This window comes from Nannobrachium achirus (assembly GCF_963921795.1).
Source record: "Nannobrachium achirus genome assembly, chromosome: 18".
NCBI lineage: Eukaryota > Metazoa > Chordata > Actinopteri > Myctophiformes > Myctophidae > Nannobrachium > Nannobrachium achirus.
Window position 1 is genome coordinate 45,700,573 of NC_137825.1, and position 23,144 is coordinate 45,723,716.

At 44.8% G+C, this 23,144-nt stretch overlaps 1 protein-coding gene across 2 annotated transcripts in view; it reads left to right on the top strand.

Moving 5' to 3' along the window:
• The window catches only part of trrap (transformation/transcription domain-associated protein), a 216,545-nt gene that overhangs the window by 23,035 nt on the left and 170,366 nt on the right, over window positions 1–23,144 (top strand). For both annotated transcript variants that reach the window (XM_080747821.1, XM_080747822.1), the window contains exons 19-21: window positions 444–700; window positions 1,984–2,184; window positions 19,592–19,743. In XM_080747821.1, the coding sequence (XP_080603947.1) occupies window positions 444–700; window positions 1,984–2,184; window positions 19,592–19,743 (610 nt within the window). The remainder of the gene's footprint in view (window positions 1–443; window positions 701–1,983; window positions 2,185–19,591; window positions 19,744–23,144) is intronic.

Consider the following 23,144-nt stretch of genomic DNA (forward strand, 5'->3'; position numbering starts at 1 on the left):
AAGGTGTGGCCGATACTATGTTTTGCCCACTGTCCTTCCGTCCTTGAGTCTGTCATGTCATGTCATTTCATGTCATGAACGCAGTGTCTGATTGCCAAGAACGTTCACACATGCCTGTTTCAGCCTCACCAGTAGACAGATGCATTCAGAACATTGCTGGCCCGTAATAACCTTCCTGAGCTGGTGGAGACCTGTGCTCCGAGGAGCACTTTTTCTAGTTTATTGCGAAACTGTTCTTATCTTCAACCTCTTCTTAACCTGATTTGGCCTAATCCTAAACTTTCAATCCAATCAGCTTTACTACCAAAGTAAAAAAATAAGCAATTAAACAAGATCATTTTGTTCGCCAAGATGAATAATTGGTAAGCTCTAATAAGCCCACTTCCCATTCTTTCCCATGAGACGTCTCACTTCAATCCCACCTTTTCCTTGGTGCCCTGCAGGTCTCAACATGCTGCAGAGTGGCCTCCACAAGCAGCACATGAAGGACCTGTTCGTGGAGCTGTGCCTGACGGTGCCGGTCCGCCTCAGCTCCCTGCTGCCCTACCTGCCCATGCTCATGGACCCGCTGGTCTCTGCCCTCAACGGCTCCCAGACGCTGGTCAGCCAGGGCCTCCGCACGCTGGAGCTGTGCGTGGACAACCTGCAGCCCGACTTCCTCTACGACCACATCCAGCCCGTCAGGGCCGAGCTCATGCAGGTACAGTAAGCATTTTTTTTTTATTGATTTAAGTTGTCTGTCACACACAAAAACATTGGAGCCTAGCTTCCTCTGTGAATTATATAGCAATGAGGAGCTGTGTGTGTTATTGATGTATTTTTAAGGCCAGTTTACATTAAAGATTTACAAGTTGGAGCTGTCGAGTAACCCTGTTTAGACCCTGTTAAGTGTTTCAGATCAACGGCTCATTCTAAAGTTCATTATTTGTGTAGTCTTTCTTGATGTCAACTGACATAGTCAATGTTTGGAAACTCAATTAATGCAATTCAGCAGAAGCCATTTGGAAACTGAAGACGCTCTGAGATGGGCTACGACTGCAATCATCCACTGCAGTCTGCAATGTTCTAAATTATTTTGTCACGTCATGAAGTTTTGATCTAAACTGGGATTAACACCCTGAACACGCACGCAACCCCTCCACCCTCATCCCATCCTCTCTCCCGTTCTTGTCTAGTTTCTGCTGTAGGGATGGGGCGATATGAAGATAGCATGTCACGATAATTGTGACCAAAGAAATTGCGATTTGCAATAATAGTGATAATCAAAATATCCCCAACATCTATTATCCTGGGGCAGAACATTTGCAGAAAAATAGCAGATCTACAAGCTCACAACGCGTCGCAAAGTCACGCGCTGTGAGCTTCTATATCGGCTATTCTTTGGCAGAGAGATTTGATAGAGAGTGGAAAAAAAGACTGTATCAAGTACGTTATTTCCAGGTCTGTTTTACCAATCATAGATGGTTTAAGTGGTACCGGATATGCAGCTCGGCAAATAAAAGGTGAATTGATCCCAGTGCATGACGGAGGACAATTTCACGATAAATGTAAATCTCCACGATACGATTATTGTGAGTGTTTTTTTTTTTTACCCATTCAAAACGGGTACACAGTATAGTGTATCATTATTTTATGCTTTAACTATTGAAAAATAGCAGATATACAAGCTCACAGCGCGCTGCGAGCTTGTAGATCTGCTATTTTTGAAACATTTTATAAGTGTCTTTTGAATCCTTCTAAGGTTTTTTGAAAAACCTATGTTTCTATGTCAGCAATGTGGCCAGCCATTTTTTTTTTTTTTCTTTTTACAAAACATAGGTATCGAATATCGATATCGGTATCGGTGCTCTAGCACTCTCCAACATCGGATATCGGTTTCGGTCGGAAAAAATGGTATCGGCCGGGCTCTAATTGTGAGTGTTTTAAAAAAAAAACAAGATAAACCATAATAACGGTTATCGTCCCATCCCTTACTTTCTGCAGGCCTTGTGGCGTACCCTCCGCAACCCCGCAGAGACCATCTCTCACGTGGCCTACCGGGTGCTGGGGAAGTTCGGCGGCAGCAACAGGAAGATGCTGAAGGAGTCCCAGAGGCTCCAGTACGTGGTGACGGAGGTCCAGGGCCCCAGCATCAAGGCCGAGTTCACCGACTGCAAGGCCTCCATCCAGCTGCCCATGGAGAAGGTAGGACCGTTGACGCCTCTGATCGCCTGTTCTCAGCCTTTTCAGGCCCGCGACCCCCACAGTAATCTTAACTGGGCACCCCCCCACCCACCCATACGAGCACTAAGAGTTGAGGCATTACATTTCGTATAACACGGTTGTATTGTGAAAAATAGCCGATCTACATGCTCACAGCGCCTCGCAACACAATTTCTGCCTCTTAATATTTGACAATTTTGTTTAATTTGTCATTTTAGAGGTATTAAAAAGTCACCTTAGAAAAGTGCAGATAGCCTCTATACACTTAAACATGATGTTGGTTTACTTACTGTTGAGTGAGAAAACAATGTTTCACTTTCATCTGGGGACCCCCACCCCCAACATAATTTGGGGACCCACAGGTTGAGGACCACTGCCTTAGATCTGCATGTAGTGTGTAGGTTTTGGAGCGTCTGTTCATGGCTGAGACAATAACCACATACTGTAACCACTATACCACTGTTATGTGATGCTACTGCGGGGTTGAGCTCGTTACTGCTATTTCTTTGATTTTCTTTTATGTTATTCTTTTTGCTGGTGAAAGTTGCAGGAGTCCATTTGGTGTGTGATGTCAGCTTACAATAAAGACAGTGATGATTGTTGAGGTGACATCATTGACTGTCTTCTGTCGAAGTTGAATGGCTTTTGGGGAGACCTCACTCCAGCTTCTTGTGACACACACACACACACACACACACACACACACACACACACTCTCGACAGCCACAAAAGACAGAAGTAGTTTAGTTAGAGATTTCTTTTCCATATTTCATACTGCCTGTGACGTTATCTGGTGTTTGATTGAGGTTTGTCTTGCAGTGTTCAGTTGTTTATTTACTGTGGGGTTTTTACTTTCTTTTCTAACACACAGAAAAGCTAATCCCCACATGTATACAGATAGTAAAGCTGCTTTCTTACTGTGGCCATTCGGCTGATAAACTTGAAGCTTTATCAGTCCAAAATGGGAAACTTGTTTTGCAGACCGACGTAAAATGAATTTCATGCTTAACATATTCTGCACAGAAACAAAACGAGACATAGTAAACGAACAATGAACACACTCTACATAACAACGAGCAGGCCTTTTTTGTTGTGGTACAGTGTCTCTGCTGTACGGTTTATTTGGTTCAAAAGAAGGATAATGCGCTCTTAAAGGAAACGCTTTCAAACAAACGAGAGTCGAAGCTTTCATGATTCGCGGCGGTGAGGTTTGAAGACATCCCTTTGTTTCTGCCGTTCAGTCTCTTACGGAGCACTGAAGAGGAAAGTTTAGCGGTGACATCACTCTCACACCCAACTTCAAAACACTTCCAATAGCTCTTCTTATCCATTCCATTTACCTTTTCTTTTTTTGTATTTCAATTTGGGCAAGGGAAGGACAGAAGCAGGCAAGAAAGAACGACTCACATTCTCTGTGATTGCTTTGTAGCGAGGGCAATGGATCCTTGTCATCTGGCTGGTGTGTGTAGGTGTGTGACTTTGTGTCGCGTGTGTGTGTGTGTGTGTGTGTGTGTGTGCGTGTGCGTGCCTGTACATTTCAGTGTGTCTGAGAGAGAGGAGACTGCGTGTGTTCCCCAGGTAATTAAATCTATCATGGCTCCCTCATCCACAGTCAGTAATCATCAATCTAGCGCGGGCCTCCGTGACGCCATTATTTACTCTCGCTAATGGCCGCTCCCTCACTCCTGCATCTGCCACGGGCAAAACACACACACACACACACACACACACACACACACACACACACACACACACACACACACACACACACACACACACACACACACACCAGGGTTTCCGCTAGGCATTTTTGGGGCCGGCCACGTTGGCCGGCAGGATTATATTTTACCGGCCAATCAATTAATTTATCGGCCATATTTTAATGAACGTCACATACGTGTTTGCAGATGAGATACTGTATGTGCGTCTGCATGGTGCACCCAACTGATAATTACACCATTTTATGTTAGCGCTGGGCTCCTCTTTATTACAGATGCAATTGCAATATTTTCCTGAGTTAACGAAATAATAGCCTAACTATCTACTTATGTAGGCCTAGATCGCTTGCCAAAAAATAAGTGAATAGGTTAAAGTGGACGCAACTCAAGCGAACCGTTTGCGTGCTCTGCCACACAGTGGCCTACAAATTAATAAGTTAATAGTAGACCTATATGATTTTGGCTTCACGTTTCATTAAACCTTAATATGCAAACATACAACCTTTGTTTTGTTTTGTTAATGTTATGTTATGATGGCGCAAGGAGGAAGGTTGACTTGCCTCTGTTAGTCTGTTGCTTTGACCACCACAGTGGCATCACACATCCATGCGATCAGAAAGTCATTTGCGTGCTTGTAGCCTATAATCCATGTTATTCCACAGAGTTCGGGTCCCTTTTTTATTATCGTCTACTGGGTCCAGCTTGGTCTAGATTACCTCGGAAGAACCCCAGTTCTGTTCGGATCAACACTAAACCCACGCTGTATAGCGCTGATTTGGACAAGCTGCTGGAATTGTCAGTGGTGAAACGTAATGTGTGCTTCTCCGTATGGCCGTCCTGCGTATCTAAAATAGCAGACATACAAGCTCACAGCGCTGCGCGTTGCTGACTTGTTGTGAGCTTGAAGCTCTGATATTTTCAATGCGCGTAACCCTCGTACGACGAATATAGACTGATCTAATGCGCACAGCGCAGCATGAAGCAGCAGCAGCTGCGGTGAGCTCCGCTGTCGTCAGACTCACAGAACATGATACAAATTAAAAATTATGATAGGTTTTAATGGTTGTAGCTTTACTACTTTAGACAAATAATTATGTGAATAATAAGACTAAATGATAAAATAGCCTAAGAGGCATTTTCCCAGCCGGCCACGGTGGCCGGTGGACTTTATAATTACCGGCCAATTAAACATTTAACCGGCCAATGGCCGGTAAATACCGGCTAACGGAATCTCTGACACACACACACACACACACAGACAGAACGCTTGGCAGAGAGACACACACTCGAATGCACAACACAGATACCAGTAGCATATCGTCACTGTCAGGCAGAAACCTTGTATCTCTTAGTTTCAAACGTGTATGTTTTTTTCCCCCCGTAAATTAAAGCCCTACTTCACCATACAAAAGTGTGGCACAAAAGTAGTGAAAATAGCAGATCTACAAGCACACAACGCCTCACGGTGCGAGGCGTTGTGTGCTTGGAGATCTGCTATTTTCACTACTTTAATTCATTTATTAAAATGATAAATACATGACGAACGGTTTGGGACATACAAGGTTTCCACCCGACAGCGACAAAAGCGCACACATGGAGACAGTCACTGCAGATAATAATTGTGTTTGCGTTTCAAGATGGATGCCATCGATACCATCCTTGCCACTTGACTCTTTCAACCCTCCCCTTGTCAAAATGTATGTAGCTTAATGTAATTAACATTCCTTGCACCGACCGACCTGTCCCATTTTCCCTGCTCCCCTCCGTCCCTCCTGAGATGTAATTTCATTAGCGTTGGTGTGTGAGTGCCGTTGGCTGTAGCTGCACAAAAGGTCCAGTCGACTTGGATCTGTCACTTGAGGTCAACACAACTCGTGTGGTGTTATAGGACACTCATCAGGGCTTGACATTAACTTTGTGAGGCACTTGTCCTTAAGATAGGTACATTTCCCATTCACTTGTCCAGGCACAAAAGTCTCTTAAAATGAGACATTTCTCAGTCATTTCCTTTTCTGTTTTTTTGGCCACTTGTTCAACTGACAAATACATTTTGAATGAACTTGTCCATAAAGATTTATTAGTTGTCCCATACAACAAGACACGCCTTAATGTCATGCCCTGCCAATGCATTCATTGCCCTGTCTTTTGCTTATAATTTCCATAAATATACAGCATGCCTGTTTTTCTAAAGTATTCCGACGCGTCCTGCACTTAGGCACAAACTATATAAAACTCAGCACAAAAAGAAAGGAAACATATTAATAATTAATTATATCTCCTCTTTAATAATACCAAATTGTATTGTGTTTTATATCATTTTTCGTTGATTTGTCACCTTTACAACAAGGTACAGCTTGTAAAGCTTCAGGCATTCGAGGCATGAGCTACACAGCCAAACGGGTGGGTAGCGCCCCTCCAAAAATGGTCAAAATGGCCAGGCAGGCCTGCAATACTGTTCTTTTGGTGTTCACCTTTGTTACTTGGGGCATTGAATGATTGCACTCTCCCACAGTAATAAGGAAAGAAAAAAACAACACATATTGGCCATTTTTACACTTTGTTAATGTTAAGCTCAGTGTCATGGAAGCCCAAAAAGAGAGTAAATGCCAGCAGACAGCATTGCAAGCCATTTTGGCAAAACTCTGGTCGGCGCTACCCACACGTTTGGCTCAGTGATTGCGCTAGGATTTTTAACTGCCGGTCACCGTGACCGGCATGATTAAAATTTACCGGACATCTGAAGAATATACCGGACATAATCATTTTAATGCATACATTACAAGCAGGTGCACAAACAGCCAATAGCAACAGTTAAAGTATTAGGCCTACTGCATAGTTGGGACTGAAAACGAATTGAATGAAAAAGTATAGGCTAAAAAGAAAAAAACGCTTCAATCTTGCATAAGGGAATTAATTATATTGGACTAATCGCGCTGTTCGCGCAGGCTGTCTGCATGTGGCACACGCACACTGCTTTCACAACAACGTCTTTCTGTTGCATCATGTTTCATGCCAACAATACAATACCATGTCTTGACTTCAGAATAATGAAAAGGTTGATATTCATCTGGCCAGCAATTAATCCAATACTCACTGTCGAGTGTGACAGTCACAGTGCGTCCATGTTATGCAACTTTGGGAGAGTTGAAAAGGCTTTGTTCTTCCTACTGTCTCCACTCCATCTCCTCTCCTCATAACTTCAATCAAGTGTATGTTTGTTTATGGGTTGATTGCTGACCGTGCGTGCATTCCTTAATTCCCATGGCTTTACATGCTGTGCGTGCATCGCAAACTGACACTGAAATGAGCGAGCGAGAGAGAGAAAGAGAGAGAGAGAGAACGGGGGAGCGCGCGGGCGAGCGAGCGAGAGAGAGAGAGAGAGAGAGAGAAAGAGCGAGAGAGAGAGAGAGAGAGAGAGAGAGAGAGAGAGAGAGAGAGGCAGCCTGCGCATGAGGAGCAGACGGCGATAATGATAAATGACCATTGGTTTTTCAATCGGTCAGGATGTCCGGGAGGAATTTTATTTTTCGGTCTTGGCCATAAAAAATCGGTCAAATCCGGCAATTCCCGGTCTAACGCAATCTCTGGTTTGGCTGTGTAGCTCATGCCTCGAATGCCCGATGCTTACAAACTGTACCTCGTTGTAAAGGTGACAAATCATCGATAAAAAGGATATAAAACACAATACAATTTGGTATTATTAAAGGGGAGATATAATTCATTATTAATATGTTTCCTTTCTTTTTGTGCTGAGTTTATATGAACTACACCTTTTTTTTTAAACCTTCAGCAGCTCATCTTCACCTGTTGAATAAGTGAGAAATGCTGTAGCCATAACCTGTCCTGAAGGACAGGTGTACTTTCATTTCTCAAGCTGTTAACAGTTTGAGAAATGACAGTTTCCACCAAAAAGGCTTTGTCTGAGTGCTCTCTCTCGGTGTGTTCTTATGTATGTGTGTGACTGTGCATGAGAGAAAATGGAAAAGCAATCAAGATCAGATGACACTTATTAGACTACATTTCCGTTCTTCAAGGTATTGCGCCAATCAAAAACAGTCCCTGCGGAAATAAAGGCACACAAGTCTGAAAATGAATTTTCTTGCCCTCTCACATTTCTGCCTCTACCTGCCCTTCATCGGCCTCCCTGTGCTATTTTCCTTTTCTCACCAATTCTTTTTCCCCACCCTCTCTTGCTCAATTTCCCTTGTTTTTGCATCATTCCTCGTTGTCTGTCCCTGCCAAACACCTCCGAGATATTACTCAAACTTTAACCACTTTCAACCTGGCGTAACTATTTTAGGCATGTCATTATACTGTACGTGAACATTTCCCCCAAAAATGTTTTTTAATTAAAATGTCTTTAAAGAAAACATTCCAAATATCTAACAAAACTAAAAAAGGTCTACAATCTCGTATATCTACCAGCTTGTATATCGTCTTTTCCCCCTGCTATTTTGGAAATAAATGAAGCGTTTTTGATGTTAGAATGTAGAATGCTCTCTGTTTTTCCTCGTATGCATAGAGAATCTTTGCCCCGAGCCTTCCATGCCTAAGTAGGTCCTGTTATACTATGCCCGAGTACACGTCAGAGAGACCCTGGTCCTGTAAAATATCCGGACAGGTCGACAATTCAATTATGATGAAGCACACCCCTCTCATGCCTTCATCCTCACGCCTTCCGTTTCTGAGTGGCATTAATTGGTTCATTTTCTCCCTCCTTAAGTGCCCGGTCGGCATAGCTTGTCAGCCCATAATTTGGCAGCTCTAATGGTCTCAACTCGGCTAAATTTAGGGAGCCCCAAGCCCCCCCCCTTCCAATTGATTCCTTTATAATTGTGCTGGTCTGGCGTAGGGATGGCACGATATTGCCGATATTATCGTTTATCGCGATAAAAGATAATTGTATCGTGGTGATTTAATTTATTGTGATATCGTCCTCCGTCATGCACTTGGATCAATTCACCTTTTATTTGCCGAGCTGCATATCCGGTACCACTTAAACCCTGTAGAATTTACCAATCATGCTTGCTGTTGTTCGTAGTCACCACCCAAAGGCCCATGCTGGGCCAGGAAAAACCTTGACCCATTGGGGAGAAAATGGGATGCAGACAGTAGGGATGGTCCTATCAGGTTTTTTGGAACCGATCACCGAGCACCGATCACAAAAGTTTGATCACCCGATACCGATCAATCACCGATCCGATCAAGTTATTATTTATATATTATTTATATTTTCTAAATGTTGATGTTTTAACTTTAATTAATTCACTCATGAATTCATTTATATATTTGCCTTATAGTTATTTACCAGCATTACTATGTATTTATTATCATAGCAGTAACTAATTATTCCTTCAGCACCGTGGAAATCAATACCCCAAAATGGCCTCAAGTGGGCATACTGAACGGCTGGTTGATCGGATGCACCGATCGGATCAGATCGGTGAATTTACCTTTTGATCTAAACCACCGATTATCGCCGATCACGCTTTGATCGGCCCGATCCGATCCATTGCCGATTGATCGGTAACATCTCTAGCAGACAGACATGATTCCTGATGCCTGACAATGGACTAGTTTGCAAATCCCGCCCCATTCTGCCCTGTTACTATGATGGGACATTTTCCCTGGGCAGATTGTTTTTATAGTGGCAGTGAATGGGATTTTTGTATGTTTTCATAGCCTCATTACAGCTATATAAAGTACCAAAGGAAAAACATCTAGGTGATATTAATAAAAAGGGAAGACAAAGGTACAGTAGTTACATTGCAAAACAGGGGGTTTCCCCGAAAATATATGTTTTAATTTGTTTAATCACAGTGGGACAGAATCACTATTGCAGATTCTTTTATTGTGGAAGTGGATGGGATTTTTTTTTTGTTCATAGCCTCATTACAGCTATATAAAGTACCAAAAAAAACACATCTACGTGATATTAATAAAAAGGGAAGAAAGGGGTACAGTAATTACATAGCAAAACAGTAATTTCCCCCCGAAAATATATGTTTTAATTAGTTTAATCCTCTGGATCAGAGAGAGAATAGTTCTTAGAAATAGAAAGCGCATTGCATCTTGGGTAGGAAGAGGAGAACTATAATACATAATAGGCTGGCTTTTCGTAATTCTGCCCATTTAAAATATATGTACCCAATCGTAACTAGTTAGACCATTGATAATGTCCATGTGAACTAGTTTGTTGAAGCTTATTCATTATGATGAGCGTGATCGCTATCACCTACCGCGGCCGTACCGGGCGATTGCCGTGTCGCGCAGTGCGGACAGTTTTTGAAAGGCTGAAGCAACATTCTCCACTGCACAAACTCCACCCCCGATAGCAAAAAGTGAATGTTTTTTCTGGTTGGCCAGTCAGGGAGTCTCAGGGACCAATCAGAAGGCTGACAAATGGTCTATTAGCATTAGTTCATTAGCAATGCCCCATGGCCAATTTACAGTAGTTCTCTCTACATGAAAAGAGCACTTTTCATGTAGTTCTCTCTACATGAAAAGAGCACTTTTCATGTAGTTCTCTCTACATGAAAAGAGCACTTTTCATGTAGTTCTCTCTACATGAAAAGAGCACTTTTCATGTAGTTCTCTCTACATGAAAAGTCCATATAAGGATCCAAACCTAAAAAGAAACATCTTGATGCATTTTAGGTTTACGATCAAAAATATAATATGCACAGCTTATTTTGATGCAGCTTATTATGTCATCCTATAGATTTGATCATTTTGTCTTGCACATACATACAGAGTGAACAAACAGATGAAACGTTTTTTAAAGCAAATAGCGACTGTAGAGTAGACTGCTGCACTGTCTGACCGTCTGTGCCAATATGCCATCTCACATGCTGCCTACTGTATGTTCAGGAGTGTTTCGGCATGTGTCACCAGGCCTAGAATCGATTCCCCTTGGCTTGAACATTTCTAGGTGAAAGAGAGCATCCCACCCCGTACTCTCAATGTCCAATCGAGTAAGTATTAGCATAGAACTAAATACTCACTTTTTATTCGATTTTCTTTTTCCCAACCCAACAAGATGGAATGTATATTTTATGAAAGAATGTCAAACTCCCTGTCTCCTCCTCTCAACTGATCCAGCTGCTTTCTCCTCGCTATTGTTTCTGTCCGGTTGTTTCTACACTCTGTTCTGTTCGTCCCATTCTCCATGCTGCTGTTTGTGTTTGCCGGTTCATTTGCGCCGTTACTACTCTAATATTACTCCATTGCGTTGGATTTGACCATGCTGTATTGAATCTATCATTATCATCATTGTTTACATAATAATATGCCTGTCTATCTGTCCATGTCCATCACTCTCTTTCTTTACTCGCTTTATGATCTGTTGTCTAGCCTTCTTCCCTTGAGGGTCTCTTGTGTGCTGTATTCAGGCATAGAGTCAGGGGACGTCATTTGTTAAAATAAAACGAAAGTTACGTATGTAACTACGGTTCTATGAATCCCGAATGACCGCCAGAGGCGGTGCTTAAAGCACTGAATATCTCCCTTCGCGCATGCGCATTCGAGTATGAATACCAACAAAGTCACTTGTGACCCCTGGATGACCCCACAGAGGGTATATCATCCGGGGTTATCCAAAGGATCATTTCCTACAGAATCTTCTCGCGAGACCACGAGGATTCTGAGTGACCCAGTGCTCTGGCGGTCATTCGGGATTCATAGAACCGTAGTTACATACGTAACTTTCGTTCTATTTCATCCCTCCTGACCGCCAGAGGCGGTGCTTAAAGCACTGAATGACTATACCAACAAAGTCACGAGGAATCCTGATTACAACCCTCAAAGAGCAGAATCGGAGGATTCTGGGAAGAGAACCACCCCCAATGGATATGGAGTGGCAACAATCACCCAATAGAACCTGGAGAACGTGCCAATGACTCCCATGAGGCAGTGGCACCAATATCTTCCAGGGGTACTACTCTCAGGTAGCCCATGATGTGGGGGCACTATCATTAGAGTGGCACCCTATACCAGATGACAGGGGACGATTACTCGCCTTGTAGGTGTGGCTGATGGCACCCACAATTAAAAATGGGGCAGGCGCTGTATGGGGAGCGCAATATCTGGGCCATCATAGCCACGGACGAGCTGTTCTGGCCGCCGAAAGCATGTGGCAGGGCTAACATAAGCTCTATGGGCCCACACTGGGCACAACAGTTCCAGCTTGTCCACCCACTCTCGTGGTGGAGGTTAAGCTGGGCAAGCCTTACAGGCTGGTTGAGGTGCGGCTGGGACAGAACCATTAAGGAGGAACACTGTGTTCGGCCACATAGCGACACCTCAGCCGTCTAAGAGTCAATGACAGGCAGGGTGTGTAGCTCACTGACACGTCTGTTGAGGTAATGGGCAGGATGAATGCCTTCTCACCTGACCCCAACCTAGACTGCCTGTGTCAAGGGCTTGAAAGAGAGGCCCGCAAAGGGTGTCCCGTACCATGGGAAGATCCCATGATGGAAATTCTCAAGGCTCTTGAAGGATGCAACCTCAGAGCCCCCTCCGGGAAAAGGAACACTTGACTGTTGTTCCCCACTATGGCTGTGCCATTGTTGATTCTACCATGTCGACATGGTCTTGCAGCTACGTAAAATTTTAGAGTAGACGGAGAGTGGCCCCAGTCTAGGAGGGACTGGTGAGATTCCAGAAAAGCAGACACAGAGCAACGCACTGGGTCTTCACTCTGACCCATATACCAGTTGGAAACAACTTCCAACTGTTATCTTACTGTAACCTAGTGGATGGCCTTGGCCCTCTAGCATTCAGGATGGTATGCATGACTGGATCAGCACAGCTGCCCCGCAGCGGTTCAGCTGGAGGCGTTGAGGATTGGGATGCCAGATCCGACCTCCTAGTCGAGAGGAGACCTCTCCTGTCGTGGAGGGGCTATGGCGCACTGCGACTGAGTCTGTGCAACCGAGGAAACAGTCCTCCCTGGCCAGAAGGAAGCCACCAGTCGAATGGTGTGACCCTCCTGAAGAACTCTTAAGCACTGGTCGTATCAGTGGAAGCAGTAGAATGCATGTGCAGTGCCTCTGGGCATGTGCACATTTCAAAGGAAGGCGCCCTTTGGGCGGCAACCTACTTGGGGCTTTTGAGGTGATTCTACTCACCCGGTAGATAAATTGCCCTTAGGCTAATCGGGCAGGGGGCTGCCCAAGTCATGAGGTCCATGGATGCCTACAGCAGCCGTGCAGACCTGGTTCCGCCCCGATTTACCGGATACGCGGTCAAGGTGTTACGTGACTGCATGAGAATGTGCTTGCCTCTCAGGCACGGCAGCAGGCACTGTAGAGCCAAATACACCACCTGGTGCTGGCTGTTATAGTAGTGGCATTTAAGGCCACAGGTGTTATTGATGTTACAAATCAATGTTATGGTCAGAGATGCTCTAGGCAACTCCTTCCCTTATTTACTGAGCCCTAGATGGGCCATGCAGGAAGGGTGACGTGCTGCAACTTGGACACCTGATTCTGGGATGGTACGCAGATCAGCCAGTTGCCCAGGTACGACGGGACCCTCATACCCTGAGACTGCAGCGGCACAAGCGCCGCTGCCAGACACCTTGTGAACACCCTCTGGGAGAGGGAGAACCCGAAAGGAAGCATCCTGAGCTTCCAGTGTTGGCCTTGATAGGCATAGCACAGAAACTGCCAGTGTTGACAGGCAGCGGAAACTGTGGGTATCAGTTTGCAGATCATCTGCTGAGGTCAACATATAAGATGACATGACCTTAATATACCTCTTGGGACCCCCCCAGACTCAAGAAAGTATGTCGATTAGAACTAGCCTAGCACAGCTAAACAATCCACCCATGTTAAAACAAGGTGGGTACGCTATACTATACTGCAGTTAGTTAGCTGCATTAGTATATAGTCTGGCCAAACCAGGCTAGATTAGAACCTCCTTGTCTGACAGAGGGTCTACAGCCTCGATGGCACCCTTCGTCAGGAGGACGGATAGCTCCAATGTTAGGATTTTTGCTGGGTCACTGACTGCCTTCTTTGCCCCAGCCAGATGTGGGGGGCCGGTGTCGGAACTGATGCTTATATCCGGCGTTTGAGGTGGCAACCACCAACACGTCTAAAGTGTAAGCAGCCCAGTATCTGAGCTGCAGATGGGAAAAAATATCCCGACAGCTGGCCCAGTAGCCTCAGCTGCAGCCTGGTCTACCTAGCCTGCATGGTTCGCTTCAGTGCTTCCATCACTGCTGAACCAAACTCTACTTCCAGCTCCACTGGGAGACTACAGAGTTCTCCTAGGTGCCTCCATCAGGTTTAACTGTGAAAGCCACACTCTGGGATGAGTTTGAACTAGGATGGGTATCATCAATCCGAGTTCATGGAAATAAACCCAATGCCTCTGGTGACACGTCACTGAGGGTGATGGGGTCAACGTGGAATGTGATGACAGGCTTGATAGCTGGCCTGCAACCCAGGCGAGCAATTGAATCATTCATGGCTGACAGGGGTACAGGCATGAGGAACATAAAAGGCAGTGGAGGGCGGCCTGTGCCTGGCGAGGGTGCTTGGCCTGGTTAGGTGCTGGCATTCCAGGGCTATGCGAATGATAATGCGCATGGAGCTGTACTATGTCCCAGCCAATGGCTCTGAGCTGAGGAGTGGGAGCTTGGCTCTAAGGCCTATGCATCTTCCTTATATTCATGGAAGTGTGTAGCTCAAGCTGCAAGGAAGATCACATCATCCTCTGGAGTCAGCTGTGGCATTGGAGGAGTAGGCACTTAAACATCCTCCAAAGGTAAACAGGTTGGCAGGCAATGGCCCTCATGTAAGCCAACTCAGCAAATAGCTAATCCAACATGGTTGAAGTCAGACCTTTTCTTCCTGGTACACAGGGCAGAGGTCATGGCCAGCATCCGGCTGGGGAGGAACCTCACACGAGGTGCAAAAGTGGGAGCTCTCCATTGTGGTGGCACCGGTTTCTCTGCACCGGCCAACACACACCAGTCCCAACTAGCCCAGAGCGCGGACGCCACTGGTTGCTAGACAATATTGACCATATGCTGGAGGGAGGGAGCGTGTAACGCTGCCTATACCAGCAAAGGCCATAATTTGAGCAGGATAGACAACTCTTCAGCTTACCAGAGCGTGAACGTCACTGTTAGCTGGAACGTCGACATTAGCTAGACTGTAGAACCTGTATGGTGGGGGAGGAGCGCGTACGCTACTTGTACCACCAGCAGTTGCCCACTCATAAATAACCGGCTTGCAATAGCCGTCAATCTGCTACCATACATCTTTCTTTCAATGCTTTAAATGCTTATTGTTGCACTGCTTGAGATTTACAAGTTAAGTGCATTAAAAAACCAGAGCGTGAAAGCTGCTCTTAACTGGACTGTGAAACCTGTATGCTGAGTGGAGGGGGAGCGTGTAGGCTGCCTGCATCAGCAGAGGCTGTTAGTTGGTCTGTGGACCACTTGCTGGGGGGAAGGAGCGCTTACGCTGCCTGCACCAGCAGAGGCTATTGTTGCCAAGAAAATGTCTCAACAAAGATTATAAATATATATTACTTAAATGTAACAATAGACTACTGGTAGCTAGCTACACAGTAGATTAGCTGCAGTAGAGGCTATAAGCTGGGGGGAGGGAGCGCTCACGCTGCCTGCACCAGCAGAGGCCGTTGGTTTGGTCTGAAGACAACCTACTGGGGGAAGGGAGCGCTCAAGCTGCCTGCACCAGCAGAGGCCGTCGTTGCCGAAAATTGTATGTCAACCAAAAAAGTTATATAAAAAATATAAAAATATAAAGTTAGACTATGGAGTACCAGTAGCTAGCTACCAAGTAGGCTAGCTGCAGCAGATGCCGTAAGCTGGGGGGAGGGGGCGCTCACGCCACCTGCACCAGCAAAAATTTTTTAATTACAGCATTTAGTCGGCTCTTCAGATAATCAGGACTGTTAACTGGAACACCGCCGTGCTGTTAGTTGGAGCCTGTTCGGTGTGAGAGGAGGAGCGTGTACGCTACCTGTACCACCAACAAAGGCTAACTAATAAACAACCAGCTTACAACCTTCAATAAAGGTTTGGATGCTGCCATCTATGTAGCAGTGTGAGATGCTTCTTATGCCAATGTCCATTGTAGCACTTTGGAATCTATCCAAATGTAAAGTTGTTTACTATGCAACTTACAACCAGCTTATCATCACCCTCAATAAAGGTTTGGATGCTGCCATCTATGTAGCAGTGTGAGATGCTTCTTATGCCAATGTTTATTGTAGCACTTTGAAATCTATCCAAATGTAAAGTTGTTTACTATGCAACTTACAAACAACCAGCTTATCACTCTCAATAAAGGTTTGGATGCTGCCATTTATGCAGCAGCATGAAATGCTTCCATTGAAAGCTACCCAACGTAAGTTGGTTTATTATTATAAGAAAACGGCAAGTGAACACAGCTTAATATTGACAATTGTCAATTCTTGTTATGCTTGCATTTACCAGTAAAAGCTAATCAAGTAGCAAACTAACAACACTACTTCCAAACACGCTAGTCGTAGTAGTCTGAGTTACAGATCCATGCTGGGATGAGAGAGCGTTATGCAATCTACACCAGCCAAAAGTTTAATATAAAGTTTTGGAAATTAAGCTATGAACGAACTACTGGTAACACCACCAGTAATGGGAACATGCTGGACGAAGGGCGCCCGTATCAGCACTCAGCAGTGGCTAATAAACAAAACAAGCTGTATACAATATAGTTAAGAGTTTGAGCTACTTGTAGCTCCACTTAGTAAAGGACACTTGATGGAGGGAAACAGTGCGTACACTGCCTGTCCAACATAGGCCAATAAAAAAGACAGATAGACCCCATTTATAAAAGCGATTGCGCTACATAGTACAAACTATCGGTAGCTACGGTCAATCAATCATGAATAGAGACCATTTTGCTGAGGCAGGTCGCGCTATACGCTGCCCGCCCTGTACCAGCTGGCTAATAACAAGACAAACTATACAAAATAGCCGTTTACGAAAGCTTGAAGCAAGCCTGAACGCTGCCAAAAGCTATTAGACAATGTCTACCAAAAAATCATAGTAAGTAGGCCGCCATGCTGTGAGCAGGGACGGCTATCGAAACAAACGATAAAGAAACTCGCTAAAAGCAGCGTGTTTTAGCAACAAGGAAAGTAATAATAGTCTGCATCCTTGATAATGGTAGAAACGGAGCGCTAACGGTCCGTTCACAGCAAACGAGAATCTCGTATTGGAGGGAGGCAGCGCCCGCAGCCTTTCGCAACAGTTTATTCTCTTATACAAACAAACACAATGTAACTTTAACCTCATCGTAGTGCGGAACTTACCGCTAACAACAGTAACCTACCTCTTGTCCGGAGAGTTAAGACCCTCGTCAAGATCGGACGCTTTCGCGTCCACGTGAAATAAACTCCGCTTGTAGAGGAGATAAAGTCGCAGTTCCTGGAGGGCGAACTCTCGCTACCCCGACCAAAACGGCCACGGAACTACTAGCGACTTCAATAATAAGGTAGGTTGCATAATAATGCATCGTATACTGATGCATATTGTAGCTCAATGCAGAGCTTGCAAACGAAACTCGGCGCGCGAGAAGAAAAAAGGAAATGATCCTTTGGATAACCCCGGATGATATACCCTCTGTGGGGTCATCCAGGGGTCACAAGTGACTTTGTTGGTATTCATACTCGAATGCGCATGCGCGAAGGGAGATATTCAGTGCTTTAAGCACCGCCTCTGGCGGTCAGGAGGGATGAAATAGAATGACTGACTCATCCCCTGCATCATTTTAATTCTGAGTATCCCTTTTTTGGTGTGTGTGTGTGTGTGTGTGTGTGTGTGTGTGTGTGTGTGTGTGTGTGTGTGTGTGTGTGTGTGTGTGTGTGTGTGTGTGTGTGTGTGTGTGTGTGTGTGTGTGTGTGTGTGTGTGTGTGTGTGTGAATCTCACAGGCACAGTTAGATGTGTCAGGCCTAGTCAAGAAAGAAATCATGCAACTTGAGACCTACTACCATCAATAAATGTTCATAGATTCTAGATGTATTGCGCATGCAGTAAAATATTCCACACCTTTTTTGTTTAAATTTGGATTTGTATGGCATACAGCTCATGAAAATCAAAAGTCCAAAATATTATAATACCCCTCAGAACAATTACAGAAATGTCAACCTTCTGAAGTCAGTTGCTTGAAGTAAAAGTGATAAATGCAGTCAGTGATGATTTGGGGTGCTATGGCATCTGCTGCTTCCAATGTAATTTTAGTTTATTCACATTTATTGAGACCGAGCTCTAGTTTATCTTTGTTGTTGGCTGCATTACAAGGCAGGCCATGGTGCTTAAAGGTGCTTAAAGGTGATACACCATGACTTTTCCTATTTTAAAACCTTTTTTTGGGGTCCCACTAGCACCTTCTATCCTCACAAAGTCCCATTTCTGACCGTTGTGTCTTTCTCTGGTTTTGAGAAGGCGAAGGTTAAAAGTATCCCACGGGTTCTCAAAACAGGCTATCCAGATTTGCTGCCGATTGTGACGTCATCTGCCGATTGTGACGTCATCATAAAAAAAAAACTTTTCAAAACAATTTTTTTTTCAAAAAAAAAAATGTTTTTTTCAAAAGGATTTTGGGGGGGGTGGCGCAGTTCAGGCCAAAGGTGGTACTGCAGCTGAAATGCTCTGAGAGCGATTCAAAAATGAGAGAGGCTCTCTATTCAGGAGTGGTAATTTAGCCTCAAACTTTTTGAAAAACGTTTTTGGGGCATAAACAATATGACATAAATACTTTTTAAATGCATGGTGTATCACCTTTAAACATTTTTCATAACTTGCATAACTTTTGGTCCATCCAGTGTCCAATATCTGGAGATTTCAGTCAGTTACCCGATGAATGTATTTGTATACTTATTGTGCTTTGTTATGTCTGTATTTTTGATGTTTGATATTGGGGACTATGGACGAAAACTAGCATTTTGAAGGTCAGTTGGACCAAAATGTTGTACACGCATTAAGATGCCTGCTCCTACGCACCTCTCCCAGTAGGTGTGCAAAAGGAACCTTCTTTCACAGCGATTTCAGTAAAATGATCACAATCAGTTTAGCAAACTAACCCATTCAGAACGGGTACACATAATTGCGTATCATTATTTTATGCTTTAACTATTGAAAAATAGCAGATATACAAGCTCACAGCGTGGCACCGAGTGCCGCGCTGCGAGCTTGTAGATCTGCTATTTTTGAAAAATCGTGAAAATTAGAATTTTGACCCGATTCTATAAGTGTCCTTTGAATGCTTCTAAGATTTTTTGAAAAACCTATGTTTCTATGTCAGCAATCTGGCCGGCCATCGTCAAAGAAAAGGTCCTTTTCACTTAACTGGAGCTCAGTTAGTCTGTTCTTGAGACACTACTATGTCAGAGGTTCTCAAACCTTTTCATGTGAAGGACCCCCCAAAAGCAAAATTTGAGTTACAAACGTTCGCTTTGAAAAAACATATATTCAAAGATTTGCACACATTTTCACGACTTTTTCAAAAATAGCAGATCTACAAGCTCGCACAGCGGCACTCTTTGCCGCACTGTGAGCTTGTATATCTGCTACTTTTCACTGGTTAAAGCATTCAATAATTCTAGGCCTAAATACATTTTCCTCTTCTTCCCTGTGTTTTCAACCCCCAAGGCGATCGAGACGGCTCTGGACTGTCTGAAGAGTGCCAACACGGAGCCCTACTACCGCCGCCAGGCCTGGGAGGTCATAAAGTGTTTCCTGGTGGCCATGACCAGCCTGGATGACAACAAACATGCCCTCTACCAGCTCCTCGCTCACCCCAAGTAAGTGTTGGCTTTAAAAAATATATTGATTCAAAGATTTGCAAAAAATAACAGATCTACAAGCTCGCAGTGCCGCGCTGTGAGCTTGTATATCTGCTTTTTTTTAATAGCTAAAGCATGAAATAATGGTTAAAGTGGTTAACACGGGTGGGACGGTGGCGCAGTGGGCGATGGGGGTGTGTTCCTCCCTCCGCGTCATCAGCGCCCACACCCTAGGTGGGGTTGGTGATAGGGCCTTTCTGTGTGGAGTTTGCATGTTCTCCACCTGTGTCCTAGGGTAGATGCCCTCACAAAAACATGCAGTAGTCCTGGTTTCTATACTACCTCCCCCTAGCCAGCCAGGTGCTCCCCAATGTCCCCTGGCGCGGCAGGGGGAGAGCGGAAACCAGGACTACAGGTTAGGTAGTTGGCACTGGGTGAGAAAATGGGTTGCAAAACCGTGGGATAAAAATTATATTAAAAAAACAAAATAAAACACGTAAGGACCCCACACTCACACTCTCACACTCTTCTTCTGCCCAAAGTACTGTTGAAACAGCTGCAATAAGTGAATATTTAAATAAAGATTGTAAGAAAAGCCGTCTACAAATCACCTGTGGTTGCACAGTGGAGAATGTGTTATACAGTACAGGTCCTTTTCTCAAATAAAGCAGCTGTTATTAAAATGACAGAGCGCGTGCACACACACACACACACCCTGATGAGACACACGGGTGCTGTTAGCACGGGCCTTGAACTACTCGACTCCCATTGATCCCCCCATTACCTCACTGGACCTCTTGGCCTTAACTGCTCCTCTCCTCTCCTCTCCTCTCCTCTCCTCTCCTCTCCTCTCCTCCCCTCCCCTCCCCTCCATCTTCCATCCTCTCCTCCGTGTGTGCTGTGTTTCACATCCATCTGTCTCCCTGCCACACGTTTGCCTCATCAGCTTTCTCTCAAGTGTTGCACTGGCTAATTAGACATAGTCTCTCTGCCTCTGTCTCTGTCTCTCTCTCTCTCACACACACACTCTCCTCTCAGGCTTTTACTTCAAGGCAGACAGACGAGGGAGGGGTGTGTGTGTGTGTGCATGCATGTGGGGTGTTGTTGACAGGGTTGGTCACATTACCATCATTGATCCTGGGGCAGGGGCTAATTGACTTTCCCCCGCCTGTTTACACGCTGCCATGCCCCTTCCTTCCACCCTCCTGTCCACATGCACGCACACACACACACACACTCGCTCTAAATCTTACACACACACACACACACACACACACACACACACACACACACACACACACAAGCACATGCGCTCACGTTTGCGCGGGGATAATGAAGTGTGTCAGTTATGATCGGGGGGCGAGCCCGCCGCCTGCTCTTGTCAGACGTCTTGATTCATGACGTGCTCGATCGCTTCTCACACTTTGATTTCTTCCCTCTCCATCTGTCCATTTTCCTCTCTCTCTCCCTCTGTCTCTCCTCTCTCCGGCTATTGTCTCCAACTCCCTCACTACCAGGGACGTGCAGAGAATGTTAGAGAGGTAGGGGCTGACATTTCTGATAGGGCACTTTTGGTGAAAATACTGAAAATAGCAGACCTCCAAGCTCACAACGCGTCGCACTGCGACGCGTTGTGAGCTTGGAGGTCGGCTATTTTCGGTGCTTGATACCACACTGAACTAAGCATGGATTTCTACCTAGAGAGGGCTATTCTTATTCTTTCAACATAAGATGCTAGCATTCAGGTTCAGGAGAGTTTGGACACAAGGCAATTCTCTTGCTGCCTTCAGATATGGCATGGAAAGAGGGGCATTTGCATTTCTTTCACCATAGTGAAAACTGCATTCATGGTCTGGAGAGGGCACTTTTTTACATACGGTTAAAAGGGCAGGGGCTCGAGCCCCCTTTGATATCTATCCCGCCTACCCACTCAGACTCCACTCAGACTCCACTCCCCCATCTCCTTCATTCAGTCTTTTGCTGTATCTCGACTCTCTATCTCTGGGTTCATCTCTGCTCTCTTGGCTGTCATTGATTCTCTCCCACTCTTTCTGTATCTCTCGGCTTGCTTTCTCTCTCCCCCTCTCTCTCGCTGACTGTGTGTTCAGTCTCCGTCGGGGAGAAAACAACCCTTAAGTGTGTGGAGCCTTTTCTCTAATGTCTCCCAAAATGCCAAGGAAGGCAGAAGGAAGTGGCAACAGAGTGTCAGCGGCCCTGAATGAGTGAAGGCCAATTGATCTGGCATTTCATCAGCCCTCCCGACCTCCTCTCCTCTCCTTTAAGCCTTTGGGATCTGGAATTATTTTAAACTTTTGCTTTTGAAAAATAGCAGATATACAAGCTTGCAGCACGGCCACGTTGCTGAGCTTGTAGATCTGCTATTTTTGAAGAATCGTGAAAATGTGTGCAGATTTCTGAATATATCTATTTTTAACACATCTGGTGCCAACCCCGAGTTTCCCGAGTTTGTATTGATACCAACGCTGTGCCAACCCCGAGTTTCCCGAGTTTGGGCCGTGTTTTTTTTTTTTTTTTTTTTCAAAAATGTTTTTTGGACCTCCAGAAATGTATTAGGCATGATCGCGATCGCGAAATTGCATGTTTAACCCCCATACCAACCCATTCTTTCAAACATGGCAGCCATGTTTGTTTACATCTGAAGAAAACATAATGGCCCATAAATCATGAATGCCTGAACGGATTTCCAAGCGGATTTTTTTGTTTGAAAGCTGTGAACAGCATCTACACACGTGGTGCATCATCTACCGGTAGGCATGGGCGTGCACTTTTTACACAATTGCACAATTACATGGAAGTCTATGGTAACCATGGCAACGCGAGACATTGAAGAGAAAAAATCATTGCAACATAAGTGTTAAAGAGAACGTTTGTAACTCAAATTTTGCTTCTGGGTGGTCCCTGGAACAAAATATTTTGAGATGGGGGTCCGTGGCCAAATACATATCATTTTGGGGGTCCTTCACATGAAAAGGTTTGAGAACCACTGACATAGTAGTCTCTCAAGAACAGACTAACTGAGCTCCAGTTCATGTGAAAAGGACCTTTTCTTTGATGATGGCTGGCCAGATTGCTGACATAGAAACATAGGTTTTTCCAAAAAAATAAATAAATCAAAAGACACTTATAGAATCGGGTCCAAATTCAAATTTTCACGATTTTTCAAAAATGGCAGATCTACAAGCTCGCAGCGCGGCACTCGGTGCCGCGCTGTGAGCTTGTATATCTGCTATTTTTCAATAGTTAAAGCATAAAATAATGATACACAATAATGCGTACCCGTTCTAAATGGGTTAAAGTTTTCCTCCGTTTTTTTTCTTGAATGGCGAAGATGAAATGGCGCCATCCATCAGGCCCCGCTCTGGCATTTGGCATTATAAAACACAAGCTCAAGCATGGGA